This window comes from Macrobrachium rosenbergii, chromosome 54 (genome assembly GCF_040412425.1).
Source record: "Macrobrachium rosenbergii isolate ZJJX-2024 chromosome 54, ASM4041242v1, whole genome shotgun sequence".
Taxonomy (NCBI): Eukaryota; Metazoa; Arthropoda; class Malacostraca; order Decapoda; family Palaemonidae; genus Macrobrachium; species Macrobrachium rosenbergii.
Window position 1 is genome coordinate 763661 of NC_089794.1, and position 22730 is coordinate 786390.

Below are 22730 nucleotides of genomic sequence, written 5' to 3' on the forward strand. Positions count from 1 at the left end.
GATTTTGTGAGGTATCAGAAGATGCTTCACAATAAGTTAAGCCTGGTCATCAGTCTACTCTATCCATTCTTTCTCCCAGTGTTATTGCTCTCCCTTGTGCTCCATCTAAAGCTCCCTATGTGGTTCAGGAGAAACGGATGGGTAAAGTGGAAGATATGAGTTTACTTTTAACCCTTAAGGGACGGGCTAAATATATATTAAGCACACCCGCAGACTAGGCAGACTTTAAGGTTGGCCAATTTAAAAAATAGAAAACACTTCCAAGGCAAGAGGAAGATATGCAAATGCACATGGTGTAAGAGAAAATCCAAAAAAAATTTCTGTACCTTCCACAGAAAGTTGAAAGTGAATATTTACAACCCTGTGTGTGGGGCCCCTTTTCCAAGACACTAGTAAAAATATGCTAATTTTACAGTTATACATACTTTTTCTAATAATTTATTATATTTTTGTAAAATTATAATTACAGCTCACACAGTATCATAACAGATAAGAACTAAAATCAGTAACAAATTCTGAGTATATTTATTGTAAAATATTTACGAGATTTACTGAGATGGGGAGATGCAGTACCTTTTTGTGAGGTATACATGTTTTTTCTAATATTTCTTTGCACTTTTCTTTGTAAAATTACAATTATAGCTGACATACTACTATCATGTACATATTATAACTAAAACCAACACCAATCCCTGATCTATAGTTACTCTATTTATGAGTAACAATTAAAGACATCGTGGGGTTAGTGAGGGGCAGTATATTCTTATCAAATCTCAAGGCAATAATGATCCTCTTTGTCCTGTGCTGAGTCACAAAGTTGCCATAAGTCATTTATGGACCATTAAATGATATAAACATCTTTCCCGTTAAATTCATCCAAGTCATATGGCGCGTAATATTAAAATTCATATTGAGTTAGCCTGTCCATCGCTCAAAACCTGTTATAGATCCTCATAAGATCAAGCCCGTCCATTAAGGATTGTTAGTCAGGCACATTAACCCTTTAACGCCAAAGCCCTATTTACAAAAACGTCTCCCGTATGCCGGCGGCGTTCGGTGAGTTAGCGCCGCTTTTTTTTTTTTTTTTTTTTTTTTTTTTTTTCCAAAAATCACAGCACGCTTAGTTTTTAAGATTAAGAGTTCATTTTTGCCTATTTTTTTGTCATTGCCTGAAGTTTAGTATGCAACCATCAGAAATGAAAAAATATCATATATAAATATTGAATATATGACAGCTAAAAACTCGTGATATAATTGTATACAAATCGGGCCAGGGGCAAAACGTTAAAGCTAATGACTTAATTTTTTTTAGTTGTATTGTACACTAAATTGCAATGATTTTGGTATATAACAAATTTTAAAACGATCAAAGCAACACAGAGAAAATATTATCACAAAATGATGCATGAATTCGTAACGCGCGGACGTAATTTTTTTTTATTTTATTTTATTTTTTTTTCACCATAAATCGAAATATTGTGCTAGAGACTTCCCGTTTGTTGAAAAATGAAGCTAATTGATTGAATATTACTAGACTGTAAGTGTTTTAGCTATTAATTGCAGTTTTCACCATTTCGTCGAAAGTTAAAGTTGACTGAAAGTCATCTTTTCTATTTATCGTGATTTATAAGTGAAAATATTTCAAACTGATAAAAGCTACAACCATGAGTTATTTTTTGTTGTATTTACATGAAATTGCGCACATTTTCATATATAAAACTTTATGTAACGACTAATATAAAATCAAAAATATTACGAGACAACGTAGACGAAGAATTTCTGAGATAAACAATGGTTACCGCGACAGACGCAAGGAAAATGTTTTTTTAAAAATCACCATAAATCGAAATATTGTGCTGCCAGAGACTTCAATTAATTGCAAAATGAAGGTAAACGATTGAATATTACTAGAATGTAAGAGTTTTAGCTTACAACTGCGTTTTTTTACCATTTCGGTCGAGTTAAAGTTGACTGAAGGTTGAAATTTTGGCAGTTATCGTGATTTATGTGAAAATATTTCAAAACGGATAAAAGCTACAACCATGAGCTAATTTCTGTTGTATTCTACATGAAATTGCACACATTTTCATATATAAAAGTTTATGTAACGACTAATGTAAAACGATGCAAACATTATGACAACATGACGAAAGAATTTCTGAGATGTTCAGCCGAAGCACATACAAGCAGACGAAGGAAAAAATTTTTTTTTTTTTTTCAGAAATTCACCATAAATCGAAATATTGTGCTAGAGACTTCCAGTTTGTTGCAAATGAAGGTACATGATTGAATATTACTAGAATGTAAGAGTTTTAGCTTATAATTGCATTTCTTTTACCATTCGTTGAGTTAAAGGATCAAGCTTTCTTGAAATTTTGGCAGTTATCGTGATTGATATGAAAATATTTCAAAACTGATAAAGCTACAACTATGAGTTATTTTCACACTTACATGAAATTGCTACACATTTCCATATATAAACTTATGTAACGACTAATATAAAAATAGTGCAAACATTACGACAACGTGATTTTAAAGAATTTCTGGCGCTGACGTGAAGGAAAGTTTTTTCAAAAATTCACCATAAATCGAAATAGTGTATGAGACTTCCAATTGGTTGCAAACAGGTTGCAAATTATTGAATATTAATAGAATGTAAGAGTTTTAGCTTACACTATAAGTGCCGACCATTTCTCTCGGGTCGAAAGTTAAAGTTGACCAAGCTTCTGAAATTTTGGCAGTTATCGTGATTGATATGAAATATTTCAAACTGAAAGCTACAAACTATGAGTTATTTTCTGTTGTATTGTACATGAAATTGCAAGCATTATTTTCATATAAAACTTATGTAACGTTAATATAGAATAGGTAAAATTACAACAAAATGACGGTAAAGAATTCTGAAATTTTCGCCGTAGTTACCGCTACTGGGCGAAGATAAAAAGTTTTTTCAAAATTCAACATAAATCTAAATGTGCTAGAGACTCCAATTTGTTGCAAAATGAAGGTACATGATTGAATATTACTAGAATGTAAGAGTTTTAGCTTACACTGCGCAAGCTGAATTCATTTCGGTCGAGCCAGTTGACCGAAGGTTGAAATTTTGTAGTCGACGTGACGGTACGCCCACTTGGCACCCAACAGACAATTTTAGTCGACGATGATAATGCCCAGTAGGCGCATGGTTAATGACCAACTGTTGAATTTCTGAGGAGAGAAGCTCTGGTTCCATGAACACACCTCGCCACAACTTGTTTCAGCATGCTCAGGTCTCCTTCTTCATGCGTCATTCCAGTGATGATGGTCAGACATAGGTGGCAATCGTGAATTTACGCCAATATTCTTTAGTGTAAATTCACTGTCGTCCATTGCATTCAATAGCGTGCTGAGGAGTTCCCGTATAGAGTGCCTTTGAAGGCACGGATCAATGCCCTGGTCCATAGGCTGAGGAGGTGGTGTTGGGAGGTGAGGAACTCAAGCTGGACTCCTGTAAGAAAGATCAGAGGGTGGCCACCAGCATTATCCATAATCGGCAACACCCAACCTAAGTGGCTAAGTCATTCAGGTATTGCCTAACTTGAGGGATGAAGCCTGATGGAACTAGTACTCTGTGAGGACTTTGGTGACCAGGCCTTAGGGTTATGCATCCAGAACACAGGAAGCAGTGCCTTGTTCTTATTCCATGGGGTCCTGGGATTTGCAGCCTTGTAAATGAGGCCTGGTTTAAGCATGAAACCAGCTGCATTCCCACACATGATGAGGGTAACCCTATCCTTCTTGGACTTGAATCTGGAGGCTTTAGCTTTGTCCTTCATAAGGTATGTCCGGGAAGGCATCTTCTTCCAGAACAGGCCAGTCTCATCTATATTGAACATCTGTTCTGGATGGTAGCCCTTCTGATGATTTTCTCTGAAGGCCTCTCGGATACTGGGCGGCTGCTTCAGTGTCTGCAGATGCTGATTCCCCATGTAATGTAACAGACTTTAGGTGGAACCACCACTACCTAAAGCCAGTATTAGATTGCCCAAACTGGATCTTCCGCATTTCTCTGGAGATATATTAGAATGGAATTCCTTCTGGGAACTATACAATGTGTCAATACACTAGCAGAAGACTTGGAACCAATTCAGAGTTTTCATATCTAAGAAGTTTGCTCACAGGAGCTTCAGAAATTAATCTCAGGATTTAAATTTGAGGCTGCCAATTATCCACAAAGAACTTTTGTTTCAATTGATGAATAAATCTGAAACTCTGTCACAATATCTACCTTCACAGTAAATCAATCCCAAGCTGTTAGACCAAAAACAAAGGAAATGTGAATAAGTCCAGTCATCAGCAATCCAGAAGATGTCTTGTGATAATGAAATATTGGTGGACACAGTGCAAAACTTACACAACAAGAAATGAAAGGTTGAATCGCATCAGAGCTTTGCAGAAATAGAAAAAGCTTTGTGTGCGCTTTAAGAAGCATTTTAGTGTGGACTGTGACAAACCAAGTTGCAATAAGGGTTGTAAGATGAGACATCATCGCATCTTGTGTGATAGGGACCAAACAGAAAACAAAGCAAGAATAAACCAAGTGGTGTACAAGTGGGAACGCTATCAGTAAATGAACAGGACAAACAAATAAGTTGGGTAAGCGATCCATATTACTAACAGCAACAATTCCCTTGAAAGGGAAGAAAGGTCGCATGGTACGACTAAGAGGGCTGTTGATACTTGCGCCGAGAGAACGTTCATTAAAAGATCAGCTCTAGAGAGATTGCAATATAGGTCCAAAGGAGTTGAAAAGATAGCCTTGAGAGGTTATCTAACTAGTAAACCTGTTCATGAATACGAGATGATAAGCGTCGCCATACCGCATAAAGGTGAATTGATAATAATGGACTGCATAGTGGTGGATGAGCTGCCAGAATATGCGAAGAAATTGACGTTAAGAGAAGTTTGAGGTCGTTATAAAACTAAGATCAGCTTGGCTGATAAAGATTTCGATTTGCCTGTTGAAAAATCAATCAACTATTGAATTGTTAATAGGTTGATAATGTTTACAATATTTTGCATCCAGGGTTCAAAAGGGTTAGAAATTTAATATTGCTGCCGACCATATTCGGTTATGTAGGACCGGCACATGTAGTGCTCCCACTTAGGGAGACTCATGTGACTGTTTTGAAGCTAGCTGTACAAACTGAAAGAAATTGAAGCTACTAATAATGAAAATCCCAAGACTGATCTGGACGCGTTGGAGTTTGGACAGATTGGGAATAGATTGCAGTGAGTTATGAGAACAAGACCAGAGGGTCTTAAAGGACTTTGAGAGCACTATTACCTATTCTGGAAATTGATAAACAGTATATTGTGGCGTTGCCATGGAAAACCAATAGATTCAGATTGATGACAAATTTTGATTAGCCATGAGCAGACTTCGACAGCAGAGCATCAAGTTTCAGAAGGATGTGGGATTACTTGGAACATTATTGCAGAAAATCTTGCAAGAGCAAGAAGATAGAGGATTCATTGAGAGGGTGATCTATAATAAATCTGATGTGGATTGTCATTACTTGGCACATCATGGAGTGCTTAGAGATAGTGCCACTACTCCAATAAGAATAGTGTTTGATTGCTCATCAAAACAAGGTAAAAATGGATTAAGCCTGAATGATTGTCTATGGACTGGACCACACGTAACGGCTGATCTGCTCAGAGTCCTGCTGCAATTTAGAACTAAAACCTTTGCTTGTATAAGTGACATTGAGAAGGCATTTTTAATGATTCAGTTGCGTGAAGAAGATCGCAATTATACGCGTTTTTTATGGTTGGAAAATCCGACAGATCCCAATAGTAAACTAATAGTATACAGATTTAGAGTAGTATTATTTGGAGCTACATGTTCACCTTTTTCTAAATGCAACCATCAAGCATCACTTAACCACTGTGGTCTCGTGGTTACCCCGGTCCAATACAGTGGATGTAGTGGAAAAAATGAAGAGAGGTCTGTATGTAGATAATTTGCAATTTACGGCTAATAGTGAATCTGAGTTGATGGATTTATACTTTAATGCCAACAAAATTTTTGCTCAAGCTCACTTATATTTGAAGGAGTGGGTTAGCAATAGCGAGTCTATACAAACTATTGCTGCTGCTTATCATATTGAAGCCAAACAAAAACCAATTCATAAAGTATTGGGATTAAATTGGGATAAAATTAAAGACGTCTTAACTATCAATCCAACTCATATTAATAAAACAAGTCAAACAAAGAGAGAAATTCTCAGTACCATTGCCCAAATATACGATCCATTGGGATTGCTTCTCCCTGTTACTATGAAAGCGAGGATATTTTTACAGAAATTGTGGAAGGAACATCTGGATTGGGACGAACAACTCATGAACCCGCTACAAGAGGAATGGACTGAATTACGCAAGGACTTAGAGAAGTGTCTTGAAATATCTTTTCCTAGGAGTGCTAGCCTGGGAACTGTTGATAACTTGCACATATTCTGCGATGCTAGCAAAACTTCATATGGTTGTGTGGCCTATAGAGCAAATGGTGAAAACTCTAATATAATTATGGCAAAGGGTAGAGTGGCGCCCATTAAGGAATTAACAATTCCGAAATTGGAATTAATGGCATTGTTGCTAGGAGCAAGAATAGCCAAATTTATTATTGACTCCTTTGATGAAAAGGAGTTTAAACAATTATATGTCTGGTCAGACAGTAAAGTCGCCCTTAGCTGGATTGTATCCAGTAATGTTCTCACCTGTGTTTGTGAAAACAGAGTAATTGAGATTAACTCTTTGATTCCGGGAATTCAATCCCCTGCTCTTATGTACCCCTCATCCCCAGAAAATCAGTGATTGGTTGACCACAGGGAATAGGGGCTGAAGTCAGACAACAAAAACTCCTAGTGAGTGGGGAGAGGACCCCCTTGGTTAAAATCACCTCTGCCAGTCCCGATAGGTCATGGGTGGGAGTACACATATACCCAGGGTAGACAGGACATTGTAGTCAACGTTGCAAACTAGATCAACCAATGACAGAAAAACTGGTGGTTTGACTCTGGAAAGAGTTACAAGAAGCAAAGGTTAAAACAATTGTTCTCACAGAGAAGTACTTTCCAGAAGAATATAAAGCCCTGAAGAGGAGGTAACAAACTAAAAATTGACATTAACTTCCCAGTTGAATTTGTTTTGGATAATAATGTAATGAGATGTAGAGGCAGGTTGGAACTGTGACACTGCCTGAAGAGTCAAATTTCCTACCTTACTGCCAAAGGGTTGTATTCTGAGTAAGTTAATAATAAAGAAACGACATCATGTGATGCAAGCACACATGGGGGTGAAGCTACTGTAGCTAGTGTAAGACAGGAGTTCTGGATTCACAGCTCGACAACTGGTCAGAGCGTGTTACATCATTGTGTGATCTGTAAGAAAGTTCAAGAAAACCAAATAGAACTAATATAATACCCCCATTGCGGAATTCCGGGTACAAGCGAAACAACCTTTTAGTATTACGAGGTGGATTACACGGCGTTATGGATAAAAGAGAAGCAAATTCGGAAAAGGTGTATGTCATACTATTCACATGCCCGATCACCGGGGTATACATCTGAAGTAGTCAGAAATCAGTCCGCTGACTCATTCCTCATGGCCTTCGGAAGTTTAGCAGGCCGTAAGGCTTTCCTTCACTAATGTTAAGTGACAACGCCACTACTTCGTAGCAGCATCTGAATATCTGAAAACAATGGCAGATAGCCTTTTTCAAAAACATCTGGAGAACATCAGTGTAAGTGGAAATTTATACCAGCAAGAGCACCTTGGTTTGATGCAATCTGGAAGAGACTGATCGGACTATTGAAGACCTGTATGAAGAAGGTGGTCGGTCGAGCTCTTCTCAGTTATGAGGAATTATCCTGCATTTTGGTGGAATTGGAATCTATCATAAATGACAGGCCACTAAGCTACACATTAGGGGACCTTGATCAGAAGGAGATTTTAACACCTAATCATCTGATCTTGGTAGAAAATTAAGATCCTTTCCAAAAACAATTAATTGGGAGGAGGTATTTGAAGATCCATTGTATAGTAAAACTGAAATTGTCGAGAAGAGATTCCTTTATATATCCAAATTGTGTGATCAATTATGGAAAGATAGAACATGAATATTTGGTTTCTTTAAGAGAAACTCATCGTCAATTGGAGTCCACCATAATTCTTGGCCCAAAATAGGAGATGTCGTCCTTGTACATGATGAAGGGCCAGAAACAAATGGATTGGGTCAGGTGATTCAGGTGCATGTGGGGTCTGACAATGTAGTTAGAGTAGCTACCTCAAAACCTCCCATGGCCAGATCATGCGTCTATTGTGAAATTGTATCCGTTAGAGTTGTGGCAAGAAGTTGAGACTCTGATCCTGCCAAAATTCCTGGAGTGAGTACCCGACCATCCAGGAGGGCTGCTCGGTGGCTGCAGAAACTAGAAAAGGATTTGATTCAAAAGGGACTGTTGTAAATAGTGTATTATAACTTTTCGTATGGCGAATATGTAGTTGCCACAATAACGACATGGAAAATCAATTGTTATTGAATATCTGTTTATGTTGTATATGGAAAGTGTTCTTTTATATCGCGTGGTGTCAAGTGGAGATGTGCAGGTTTGTGTACAAATGAATGTTTAATTTATATTTAGTTGTAATAAACGGTTTTTCCAAAGAATATTGTCTTGCGAATAGTCTGTATAATTGGTTAACAATGCGATGTAAATTGTTTGATAGTTTCGTTCGGTTCGTGTTGTTTTGGTGGCTTAGTTCGTTTTGTTGTTGACTCTTGTCGTGAGCGGACGAGGCCAAAGTCGTGGGTATGGGTGAGAGAGCGAACAAATTATTTTCATAGTGAGAGGTGGACACGCGGACCGCACTCAGTTCGTTCCTCAACTTTGTAATGTGTGGTTAGGTAGCTGGAGGATTTAGTAATATTTAAGTGAACAGAATTTCGCTTCGATTGGATTAAACATGTCGTTCCTTCCCAGCGTTTAATGAAGTAGATGGATGAATCAGCTGAAGTTTGGATAAGTATCATATATTTGATTTGCCTTGATCGGGATACGTCGCTTGGGATATGCATATCTACGCGTGGGATTCCATGACTGAGTAAATTGAATATATATTAGTGGTATCGTGGTTTACCCATGCCTATTGTAATCCAAACCCGGCAATTGCGTCAATAACACCATATAAAACTAGTAAGTAATAATTTATGGGTAAAACATAATATAATATGGTATGTCCTTTTATGGAAATCTTTATAACACAACGCAGTGCATTCTTTAAGTAGAGAAAAGGTCTTGAATTCTCTAAACGAATCTGGTAATTTATAATTTTCAAATTTTCTGTAATTGACTGAAGTCATTATGTGTTGTCGCTCGTTTGACCCTAATGAGTAACAAGATGGACACCCTTCTAATGGCTGTCTGCTGAGGCCTGGGACTTACGGACAACAGGCTCGATCGAGGGGGCAACCATCTGTGGGCAAACCCCACCGACCTCCCTTGGGACTTCCAGTATGCCTCCTCCCAGGTTTAGGGGAGTCTGACAGTGACCTTTGTCTAGGAGCTAGGAGCATCGGTGGGACAAGTAGTCACCTCCTCCACTGATGCTGCACTTGCACCTATATCACTGGCACTCATCTTGTCCATAAGGACCTTAATGGAAGCCCCTAATTGGGCCATGGTATTCACTAGTAGACCGAATTTCTGGTCTATTCTGGCTTTGAGGCTGGCGATGGCACTGGGGTTGGAAGCATGGAAGCCAGGTAATGGAGTAGGTGGAATAAAATATCTAGCGGCCACCTCCCTCTTTCTGTCTCTCTCTAGTTTGTCAAGGTATGCCTTCAAAGTCTTCCATTTCCCCTGATCCCAGTCCCTGCACTCATCACATGTCAGATCAACTGAACAAATTTGTTCTCTACAACTACTACAAATCTTGTGAATTGAAAGGCTGCAAAACTGGATACTAGCAGAAATAGAGTCATGCATAGTCCAAAAAATGTCTTAATCAGGGGAAAAGTCTAAATCAAAAACTCCTAATCTAACTATAATTAGCGCGAAGGCTACCAACAGAGGGAATACTTCACCAAAATGGCGATCAAACACATCCATCTGGTGAAAATACAAAATCAAGCTGCTTACACAACTGAAGTTCAGTCACTGACCAGCAGAAATGAATTGAGCTCTTCAGCTGTGTTGTCCCTATTCTTCCCCGAAAGTGGGCGGGGCTAGTTACCTACACTAAACCAGTAGAAGCGCTACCATGAATTTCAAAACTTAAGCTGCCATGATAAATGGAAACTATAGCTATGTAATTACTTGGTAAGTTACTTATATGAAAAAACCAGTTTACCAGTCTGAAGGCTAATAAAGTTACAGTGTTACACTATGACAGAATGAACAATTAATATCAGAATACTGAATATGCAACACACTGGTAAAATAGGGGGGATGGAATTGCATTATATCACAAAACATGTTATTTTCCAGTATAAGCAAAAGAGCAACACACTAATATGCATTATATCACAAAAGATGTTATTTTCCAGATATAAGCAAAAGAGCAACAAACTAATATACAGTATATCACAAAACCAAACGAATCAGTTGAACGGCAAGCACAGAAGGAAGAGGGGCACGTCTCTCTGTCTCTCCCCGCGGGCAAAAGTAAAGTGCAGTGTATACCGACTGGTGGGTGGGCTCCCACCCATAGTCGATAGTTAACTACATACTCCAACACCTGCTTAAAGTTAAATGGTCAGTCTCCAGCTGCACTGAAGGTAATTCCTATCATAAAGACCGAAAGGTGTGTATATTGTGTATGAACAAATAATATTGTCTATTCTTAACAACAATGAGATAGTTTAACGATTACAGTACTTGCCTCCAGAACGTGATGGTAGGGTGTTTTTCAATCGGTGCTCTCTCCCACTATAGGAATGACATTTGGCTGCAACATCTGTATTTCTTGGTGACATGTGGACATCTGTGCAAGCCCTCCGTAAGTTAACTTGCCTATGTTCATCCTCACTAGAGGTATTCTCCTGTTCTTGTCCAACTGAAATAGTTCAGTCCAGTAACCTCTTTAAACATGAAAAACATATTTACAGATGACAAAATAAAAATCTATACATTTTTCTGTGTAGTTGGCAGAGCTAAAGTGCACATAGCCAATTATATATATAGTAGCACAGCTCTTGTAAATATTACATAACCTTATGTTGATATAATGATAAAGATATACCACTAAAAATACTTTCATAATAAAATAATGATTTTTATGATAAAACCAGTTTTTTAGGTACTTACCCTCTATCATTAGCTTTATCTGTGGCTACTTGGCACAGGTCTGACAAGTGTTAAAATTGAAACAATCATTAATGAACGCTCCCAATACTTATTCCCCCACCCTTTGTAGGGTGGAGGATCATACAGAGATTGTTATAGTTGTTCATTTTACTCTTAAGGGGATCGGCCGGTTTCCGACTTTTTTAATGACAGGTTGTTGATATATAGGGGGTTTGTTAAAGGATATTGTGTGGAACTTCTGGGGAAAAAATTTTTGTTCAGTGACCTTAGGTTTTGTGACGCCAGAGCATTTTTTCGGCCAAAAATGGCCGTTTTCAAAATGCATCTCCTCCTTTGCTTTTTGGTTTTAAGGAGGAGATTTGAACCACGTATAAAACACATATGGACCTTCGATACACAGCTGGGGATTTTTGATTTTCAATTATTTTTCGAGAGATGAATTTTTTTAATGAAATTTTCCCGGAAAAATTACAGAAAAAAATTGCCAAAATCAGAAACTCAAAATATTAAAAATCCCCGGCTTTGTTTTAATCTACCATGTGTCCCCATGTTATATTTAAAATTTCATTTAGATTGGTCAATACTAAGGGAGGAGATGCATTTTAAAGGCGAAAAACTTATGTTTTGAGAAACGGGCCTTCAAAGTTTTAGTTACATAAAAAAAGTAAAAGGGACTTCAAAGACTGTGCTACAATTAATTCTATGGTTTTAATTTTTATTTTTGGGTATTAATTAATGCAAAATGATTATAAATAAGAATATTAATTGATTATTTATGTGCCTAAGACACATTCTTATAAATTTTAGGTTCCTGGTCCCCTGTCTGATCTTGCTGCAAGGTATTACTCTAGGGTATCATAGTTGCCTACACTTTTTATTAGTGTCTCAAATCCATCCCTTGCCAAATGGATCCTGGGAATTACTTTACATTCACAATTAGGGATTCGTGATTCAAGTAATTCATCAAGTCTTGCTTCACTTATTATGATCATTTTATTTTCAGGATCGTCTATAATATCAGCCTCCGAGCTACTGCTTTCTTTTTCTAAAATATCTTTGCCCTTTGGTAGTGACGAACAAATAAAAAGGCGTTTAGGGGTGGATGTGGTTGGTCTCTGGTCAGCAGAGATCGCTGCCTGCGCCGTTTGATGGGCGACAGCTCTCTCTCTCTCGTCGCTCCATTCCCCTCTATGGCACTAATTTCTTGAACTCTTTCTTCTACTTCTCGCCTGGACTTTTCCACTTGGCTTTTCCGCATTCTAGAAGCATGAAGTGAACTCTTGGACCTTTTAGGCACGGTGAAAAAACAAAAACACCGCCAGAAAATACAGAGTTCAGTCAAGGCTAGCGAGCATGAAAAACGTGTCCTTCTAGCTTGGAAGTTTATAGGCAATTCTCGGCCACAATCGGGCGTCATGGTATGACGTGTGCGTTGTCATGGCTAGGAATAACTAAAAAGGTGCCGAGTAGGATATTATTGACATTATACATTTCATTTCAAAGGAAGTTTTCGTAATATATATCGCAAAAACTATACCAGACTAAATCATTTGCGCTACTGGTGTTTTATGGGTATATAGTTATTGTTACATTTTAGGCCATAACTAGAGAAATATGGCAAATTTTAGCATAATATTTCGTGGACACATTCTTGAACCCTATACGAAGCCATAGAATTTTTTTCAGCAAATCGAATTTTTTAAAGATTATTGGGTTTTTTTAGGCGGCCGATCCCCTTAATCTCTTAAGAGGGGAGGAGGGAGGGTTTTTGGTGATAGAGGGTAAGTACCTGAAAAATTTATTTATTATAAAAATCATTATTTTTGAGGTGAAACTTACCCTTTATCATTATTAGCTGACTCCAACATTGAGTGCTGGAGGCAGGCAAGAGATTCCCTATAACCAAGCTATCAGATATCATTTTAAATATCCTCATAGCTGCTTCCCTGATGAATATGATCCCATGGCAAGTACTGTACTTGTCAGATGAGGATCATCATCAGGGGAGGTCCACTATCTTAGGAGTGGAACATGAACCCCAGATGTGGCCATTGGTTGATGATGTGCAATGCAGAATGGCAATTTATTGGCCCCTGTGCCTCAGGCCTGCAGAGCTGATGTGGGAGCTAAAACCAAAACTAAATCATGATTCCTCAAGAGTTACCACCTATCTAATGGAGTTACTATGGCACCTGACACCCAAAAACAATAAGCCCAATTTTGGAAGAGTGTTACTTAATCAGTTCAGGGTAGCTTTCTCCGAGGAGCAATGGCTCTGCAACATACAATAACATAATTTATTCCAAAACAAACAAATAAAAATTAGACCTTATTTGCCCTCATCCGAGACCAAACAAGGCCAGGACAATTACAGTATACAAATTGATCTAAATAAATAAAGTGGAGTAAAATGACATTTTTATAATAAAATAAAGTTTTATATATACTTACCAAATAATTACATAGCTATAGTTTCTACTTTACGCGGCAGCTCAAAATTCGAAATTCACGGTGGCGCTCTTTTCTTTTGAGTGTAGGTATGTTGCCCCGCCCACTTTCAGGGAAGAATAGGTACAACTTAGCTAAGGAGCTCAATTCGTTTATGCTCTATGTCCATGAGAGGGGAGGAGGGCAGGCTCCAATCATGTAATTATTTGGTAAGTATATATAAAACTTTATTATAAAAATGTCATTTTTATATAAGTAACTTACCAAATAATTACATAGCTGAATCCCACATTGAATGGAGGTGGGATGAATGGACATATACTACCCAAAAAAACTACTTGATATGGGGGGTAATTTGGAATAGAAAATTAGCTAGCATCTTGGAATGCTTGTTGTAACCCTACCTGGTGAGGGAACAACAGCAGACAGGTACTGCCTCTGGTCGTGGCTCCTCTCGACCTGTAGCAGTGTGGCGGTAGAGCCAAGAATCACCTCTATGAGTGGGTGCTTTGCAACGTAGGAGGTCAATCGTAGGTTGCCAAAGCTAATAAATCCAATGGGTCACATAATGATATGTGGATTGCCCTTGCCCTGGGCGCAGTACAACAGAATAACAAAGACCAAATAAAAGTAACCTACACCATATGACATTTTAGCCAAAACCATAAAAACCAATTGATGACACTCATGATTCAGTGTACACCAAACTTCCCAAGAAGTATGACTGCCCTTATTCAAGGAGAGTGGATAGAGGAAAAGGGAAGGCGTTCCTCCTATCCTTCATTCCCCAATACCATGCCAGCTGCGAAGAACGGACCTAAAGTACTGCATTTTTCGTACTCTGTCTCAATGTCCCGTACATAAAACATGGCAAACACTGACTTGCACCTCCAAAAAGTTGTTTGTAAAATCGAAGAGAGAGACAGGTTACGTTTAAAAGCCAAAGATGTTGCCACAGCTCTTATTTCATGAGCCTTTACTTTGCACAAGGGAAGTAATTCGTCTTGAACTCCTGAATGTGCTTCAGAAATCACGGATCTTAAAAAGAATGATAGCGCATTCTTGGACAAAGGACGGCTGGGGTTTTTAACGGAACACCAAAGATTAGGGGCCGATCCTCTAAGGTTTTTGGTTCTCTCGAGGTATACTCTTAGAGCTCTTACTGGGCAGAGGACATTCTCTTGATCGTCTGGGCCTAGTACTTCTGAGAGGCTCTTGATAGAAAAGGAGCGAGGCCAAGGGTTAGCCGGATCCTCATTTTTGGCCAAAAACTCTAAAATTAACGAGTATACTGCAATGCCTTGTGAGAAGTCTATCCTTTTGTCAATGGCATGAAGTTCGCTGGCTCTTTTGGATGTAGCGAGCGCCACCAAGAATAATGTCTTCTTCGTAAGATTACAAAGAGACGACGACTCCAGCGGTTCAAACAGTGGGCCTGAAAGCCAGTTGAAGACCACGTCCAAGTTCCAAGCAACTCCTGAGGGTTTAGCTTGCTTACTGGCGTTGAAATGTTTGATTAAATCACTGATGTCTTGGTTGGAAGACAGGTCTAATCCTCTAAGTTTAAATACTGAACTCAACATCGCTCTGCAACCCTTGATGGTCGATGCTGAGAATCCTTTCGATGTTCTGAGGTATAAAAGAAAATCTGTGATTTGAGTTACATAAGTTTGCGAAGAGGAAATTCCTTGTTCTTGGCACCACTTCCTAAAAACTGCCCACTTGGATTGGTAAACTGCAGAGGAAGATTGTTGTCTGCACTTAGCAATAGCCTCTGCAGCCTTTCTTGAAAATCCTTTCGCTCTGAAAAGTTCCCTGACAGTCTGAAGCCTGTCAGAGCGAGAGTGGATAATCCTTGATGGTGTCGGAGGAAGTGTGGCTGTCTGAGAAGATTTCTCCTCTGAGGAAGCAGCCTTGGGCAGTCTGTCAAAAGGCTCAAAAGATCGGGGAACCACTCTTTGTGTGGCCAAAAGGGAGCGACTAGTGTCACTGACACAATGTGTGAACTGAACTTCCTCAACACTTCCCTCACCATGCTGAAGGGAGGGAAGGCGTAAAGGTCGAGGTTCGACCAGTCCTGCATCTGTTGCCCATGCTTGTGGGTCCGGGGCTGGGGAGCAATACAACGGAAGACGATTGTTCCTCGACGTCGCGAACAGGTCTATCAACGGCTTTCCCCACAGCTTCCACAGGTCGGTGCATACCTGTGGACTGAGTGTCCATTCCGTCGGTAGGACCTGTTTTCCTCAACTCAATTCGTCCGCCAGGATGTTCATTTTGCCATGAATGAAGCGAGTCACTAATTGAGTTTCGTTGCTCCTTGCCCAAAGAAGAAGTTCCTTCGTCACTTTGTTGAGTGTAAAAGAATGGGTCCCTCCTTGGTTCTTGATATACGCTAGGGCGGTCATGCTGTCCAAATGAACCGCTACTGTTTTGTGGTAGGTTAGCATTGCAAAATGTAGAAGTGCAAGATGAATTGCTTTTAGTTCCTTCATGTTGATGTGGAGGTTTCTCTCGGAAGGAGACCAAGTTCCTGATACTTCCATGTTGTTGAGAAGGGCTCCCCAACCCAGATCCGAAGCATCGGAGAATAACGTTAGGTCGGGGTTCGTTGGAGCTAGAGACCTTCCTGCCGAAAATCTGTCTTTTGCTAACCACCATCTGAGGTCCTCTTTTATCTGGGGAGTGATGCTGAAACTGAACAAGTCCGGGAACGACTTCCTGTTCCAATTGGCTTTGAGGTAGAATTGAAGTGCTCTTGAATGCAGCCTGCCCAATGGAACGAACTTCTCGATGGATGAGAGAGTTCCGAGAAGACTCATCCATGCGTTGGCTGAGCAGGAGTTGCAAGTCATGAAGTCCTGGACTTTCCTTCGGCAAGAAAGAATTCTTTGTTGGGATGGAAAAGCCAGAAAACTCTGAGAGTCTATCACCATCCCTAAATAGAGAATCGACTGAGTGGGGACTAATTGCGACTTCTAGAAATTTATCAAAAGTCCTAATTCTTGGGCGAGACGAAGCGTTTTCCGTAAGTCCTCCGTGCATTGATAATTCGAGGGGGAGCGTAGGAGCCAGTCATCCAGGTACAGAGAAATGTTTATCCCCAAAAGATGAAGCCACTTCATAAGGGGCGCGAGTACCTGGGTGAAAACTTGAGGGGCCGTGGATAGTCCGAGGCAGAGTGCCCGAAACTGGAAGACTCTGTCCTCGAACACGAATCTTAGATACTTCCTGGAGTCCGGATGAATTGGAATATGGAAGTACGCATCTTGCATGTCGATCGTGACCATCCAGTCTCCCTGACGGATGGCCGACAAAACTGACTGATTCGTCTCCATTCTGAATTTCGTTGTTTGAACGAAGCAGTTCAGGGCACTGACATCCAGGACAGGTCTCCATCCTCCCGATGATTTGGGAACCACGAAGAGACGACTGTAAAATCCCCTTCAGTTTACATTTCCTACTATTGCCACTGCTCTCTTTTCCAGAAGAGCTGAAACTTCTCGAGATAGGGCTGAAAACCTCTCTGAGTCTACTGAGTAGGCTGCCAAGTTGATGGGAGAGGTTACTAATGGAGATTTTTTCTCGAAGGGGATTGCATAACCTTCTCTTAAAACCTTCAGCACCCACGGTTCCACATTTCTCTTCTCCCATGCTGGCCAGAAATGTGACAGTCTTGCTCCCACTGGGACACAGAGGACAGAAGTCTCATTTTCTAATATTGGACTTGATGAATGGTTTCCTAGATGGTTTGGAGGTTCGAAGGTTGGTTCTCGGTCGGGACTGGAGACGGCCTCTACCTCCTCGAAAGGGATGTTGCTGCAGGGGTAACGACGTCCTAGTAGATGCAGTTGATGTTGTTCTTGCAGGAAAATTCGTTCTCCTGGTGGATTGGGTGATGAGGTCTTGGGGTGATTTCTTCTGAAGATCGACGGAAATCCGATCTATGATGTCTTGCGGAAATAGACTATCTTTGACTAAAGGAGCAAACAGAAGCAAGGAACATTCTGATGGAGTGACACCTTTAGCTGCAAACAAGCACCACAAATCTCGCTTCTTGAGTACTCCCGTTGTGTAGATGGTAGCTAGCTCTACTGCTCCATCTCTTACAGCTCTATCTGCGCACCCCAAGACACCCAGCCAGTCCGATGCAAAGTTTTCTTGTAGTGACAGTCTTCTTTTTTCTTAGCCAAGGCTCCTATAGTCCAGTCTAGGAAACTAAAAATCTCAAAGACTTTAAAAATATCTTTGAGAAGGTGGTCCAATTCTGAGGATGTAAAAAGGATTCTGGCTGAAGCGAAGGCCGAACGACGAGAAGCATCAATTATACTAGAGAAGTCTCCTTGAGAGGGGGCAGCAACTCCCAAGGACAGAGTTTCTCCCATTGCATAAGACAGATACTTCTGTCTTACTAAGCGCGAAGGAGGTGAACAGAAAACCGCCTTCCCGAACTTTCCTCTTCTCTGCAAGCCAGGCATCCATACGGCCAAAAGCTTTCTTCGAAGACGAAGACAACACCAGACGCGGAAGTTTGGTGGTATCTGGAGGTTGATGCATGCCGAGGTAGGCTGAACCCGGTGATAAAGGAACGACTGGGGAGAAGGACGACGGGTAGCAGACCAGGAAAAACCTGAGTAAAGGTGGGCTGTTCCTCTTCTACAGGTTCTTCGGCAGACAAAACGGGAGATCCTGGAGGTTCTACAGAGTCCTGTGCGGTGTCCTGTGCCGCTGGAGTTGGTTTCTCAGGAAGGCTCAACACTTTGTCAAGCCGGAGTTGAAGTGGTGCCAAAGAAGGGTCTATAGGGGCTGAAGGAAATTCTTGATGTGAGGTCATGACGACATTAGAAGAAGGGTTGATTGAAGATGCGCCACCCCCAACTGGGCGCACGGATGATATGCGCCCACCCACTGTTGAAGCAGACAGAGACTCCTTTGAAGCAACTGCCCTGTCCGTGGACGCTTGGTCCGCCAATGATGGGCGCTCTGAAGACTGCCGTTCCCGCTCCGAGTGGTCCAACACGAGCTCTTCTGTCTTGGAATTGGGTGTTCCCAAACAGGTAAGGCGGGAGCAGTGCGCTCAGGTGATGAGCGCTCAGACCAAGGTGGGCGCTCATACGATGATGGGCACTCGGATCTTGGGCGCTCGGACATTGGGCGCTTGAACTTTGGGTGCTCTGAAGGTGAAAGGTCGCATCCTGAACAATCTGTGAACTGACGTTTATGTACATTGCCTGGGCGCTTTCTTGCGAGGGAAAGAGAGCGAGAATCTCTTGTCGGTGAAACCCAGAAACTACAAGACGGGAGAGGGCTATGATCTCTCTCAACTGCTCGCTTGCGAGGTGGGGAGAATCGGAGTCCATAGAAGCGCCTAGCCTTTTCAGTGGTCTAGACACATGAGAGAAACGGTCACTGTGTCTCTTAGATGTGGGCGAGTCTGATCCACTTGAAGAAAGAGTGTGGGTATCTATTCTAATACCTTTCCAACGGTATTCATCCGCGGCCTGGGATCGGTGGACAACGGGTTCGGATGAGGCGACGACTGCTTGTGGGCAAACCCCACCGACCTCCCTTGGACTGTCAGTCTGCTCCCTCCCATGTTTGCAAGGGGAGTTTAGCAGGGATCTTGGTCTAGGAGCATCGGTGGGACGAACAGCCGCCCCCTCCACTGACACATCACTTGGCACAACACTATTAAATTTGTTCATTAGGACCTTCACAGAATTCCCAATTTGGGACACCGTATTTACAAGAAAATTAAATTTCTGGTCTACCCGTGCTTCTAAGCTGGCAATGGCATTGGGTTCAGCAGAATAAGAATTAGGTATAGGAGCGACGGGAAAAGCTGGAGGGCTAGAAATGGGAGAAAAGGCTGTCACAGGCATTGAAGGGATAGGTAAAACATCAATATCTTCCCTTGAAGAATGGCCCATACTAGCAGAAGCCTTTGCTTCGGCCCTAGCTGCGGCTTTCCTAATTCGGTCCCTTTTCAATTTGTCTAAATGAGACCGTAAAGTTTTCCATTTACCCTGATCCCAGTCTTTACATTCGTCACAAGTCAATTCAGGAGAACAAATTTGTTCCCTACAAGTACAACAAATTGTATGTTGGTCGTATTTTACCGATGTGAGTCTAGTTTTGCAGCCTTTGCTGCAGTACCTAATGCTGGATAAACTAGAGTCAGACATAATGGTCAAGAATTCCAAATGAATAAGTCCCAATTGAATTATCCATAAAACTAGCTAAGCTAATAGCTGCGCTACCAACAAAAAGAGTACTTCACCAAAGCCATCTCCGAACATTCGGTGAAAACGAAAACGAGAACTTCTAATAACTGGTGTTCAGTCATTAACCGGCAGAAACGAATTGAGCTCCTCAGCTAAGTTGTACCTATTCTTCCCCGAAAGTGGGCGGGGCAACATACCTACGCTCAAAACAAATGACCGCTACTGCGAATTTCGAATTTTGAGCTGCCGTGTAAAGTAGAAACCATAGCTATGTAATTATTTGGTAAGTTACTTATATAAAAAATACCATGTATAAACTCAAACACATACGGTTCCCCTTTACCCAGGAAGGAGATCGATAGAAAGAGAACCTTCACTTGTTTGTAACAAAGAGGGAAGACTAAGAGATAATCTCCCCTGCTGAAACCAAAACCAGAGGTACTGGTGTACGGCTGTCTGCAAACTGGATCTCTACATCCCTCAAGTAGTTAGAAGCAAATACAGAACTGCACCTCCCCTGTGCTATCAAAACTAGATGGTCAAGATGGAGGTGTTGGTGAAAACTAATAGATGTGGCCATTGCTCTGACATCGTGTGGTTTCACCTTCAAAAGGGGACAAACCTCTGGAGAGACTGCATGATGTGACTCCAGAATTAAGGACAATCAAGAAAGCCATGGTATTCTTAGACAAAGGAACCTCAAGCTACCTGACCAACCAAAATAGGTTCTACATTGGTTCCTTAAAGGTTAAGGATGGGATGTAAAATACTTCAGAGCCCCAACAGGGCATAAAAACAGCTCTCCCTCCTCAGGAGTTACTGTAGAGTTTCTAGGGAAGGAATTGAGATAACTCTAGGAAGGGCTTTAGCCTTAACATTGTTTTTTTTTGGTACGCAAGGAATTCAAAAGGATAATTCTCTTCCAGTATGTGAAGACCCAACTAATGATGAGATTGCTTGTATATCACTTATTCTTTTGTCCAAAGCCAAGGCCACAAGAAACAGGGTTTCAAAGAAAGAGCCTTGAGAGAAGCCTCTCTCAGGGGCCTTGAAATGAGGATCTCTAAGGTGTCATAAGACCACATCCAGGTTCCATAAAGTTTTTTTTCTTTTAACCCTCTCGCGCTTACGGGGGTTCCTATAGTGCTACCCGGTATGCGACTTATGCCGTGGAGGGAAAAGTGGGGCTCGTGCGGAAGTTTTTTTGTAAAAATCGATACATCCAAACTATAACTGATATAGGCTTCTGGTCTGTTTTATGATGTTGGCAAATGATTGAATTTTTTCCTAAAGCAATCAGAAAGTCTTTGCCAGGCTTAGAAATAATAAAGAAGACGTGATGAACGTGAAATTTTTAAGGAAAATCGTAGATATTTTTTTTAAATAGTCATGAAAAATATAATAATTAGGTTTGAGGAGTTTATTTTATATGTAAATTGTGTGGAAATGTTTGCAATTTCACATGAAGGCAATCATTTTGCTATAAATGTGTTTGCTAATTAGCTGTTACCAATTAAAAGATGCAAATTTTTTACGGAGTGCAATTACCAGATTTTCCAACCTACTTAAGCTGATGTTTCATATTGTATCTAAGTAAGGAATAAAGATAGAAAAAAAATAAAGGTGGCATTAGAAAGCTGAATAAATTTCCTATAAAACTCACAAAATAAAGATATGTGTATTGTAAGAATAAAACTAAGAAATTGTCGTTAGATTATGGACAATCTTTTTTCTTTTTCTAAGAAAAAATACGGCAACGATTATCATATATAAATGTTGATATGTTTACATTTTGCTGTTCATCACGATAAAGTACAAAGAATGGCCGTTCGAATGATATATAATACATGCACATTGAAGTTATTTACAGATGCACAAACAGAAATTATCTACACGCATAAATTCCGGCCGAACTACGGCGTTCAATGTGTATACAGTAAACCCCCCGTATTCGCGTTCTCATGGTTCGCGGACTCACGCATTCGCGGGTTTCTCTGTGGAACATATCTAGCCATCATTCGTGGAAAATTCGCCCATTTGCGGTATTTTTCACTGAGAAATATTCACTAATTACTGTATTTTCATACAATTTTCATGAATAAATGCACTTTTTGTGATAAAACTATTAAAATACTCAGGTATAAGCATTTTTACAGGGTTTTTCTTGGTTTAAGCTATCAAAATGGGCAGTTCTAAGTGTTTTTAGAGGGTTTTTAAGCATTCGCGGATTTGACCTATTCGCGGGGGGGTGTGGGACGCATCCCCCGCAAATACGGGGGGTTCACTGTATATATATACGCTAACATTTTTTGTAATTACTCGGTAATAAATAATGCTAGAAAAAAGTTAAAACTGTGATGGGAAGCTGAATAAATCTCATATATATGTCACCTAAAATCAATAGGTGTTACCAGTAAATAATTGAGCAATTGAAGCTCAAAGATGTAAGTTTTGTTTTTTTATGTAAAGTCAATTGTTCACTAAGATTTTTATTTAGAAACGTTGATATTTTTACCTTTTGCCATTCAGCACGATAAAGAACAAAGAATGGCTGTTCGAATGATATATAATACATGCACATTAAAGTTATTTACAGATGCACAAACAGGCATACAAAAAATTATTCATGTACTCATAAACCCTAGGCTGAACAGCGCGGCTCAACTGGGTTCTCGAGTGCTCATATTTACGCTTACATTTTTTGTAATTA

At 40.2% G+C, this 22730-nt stretch overlaps 1 protein-coding gene across 1 annotated transcript in view; it reads right to left on the reverse strand.

The window, feature by feature from the left end:
• Nucleotides 1–22730, reverse strand: part of LOC136835091 (transmembrane channel-like protein 5) — a 617814-nt gene that overhangs the window by 478657 nt on the left and 116427 nt on the right. Inside the window, exon 3 of the mRNA XM_067098270.1 lies at nt 10924–11097. Within this exon, the coding sequence (XP_066954371.1) occupies nt 10924–11097 (174 nt within the window). The remainder of the gene's footprint in view (nt 1–10923; nt 11098–22730) is intronic.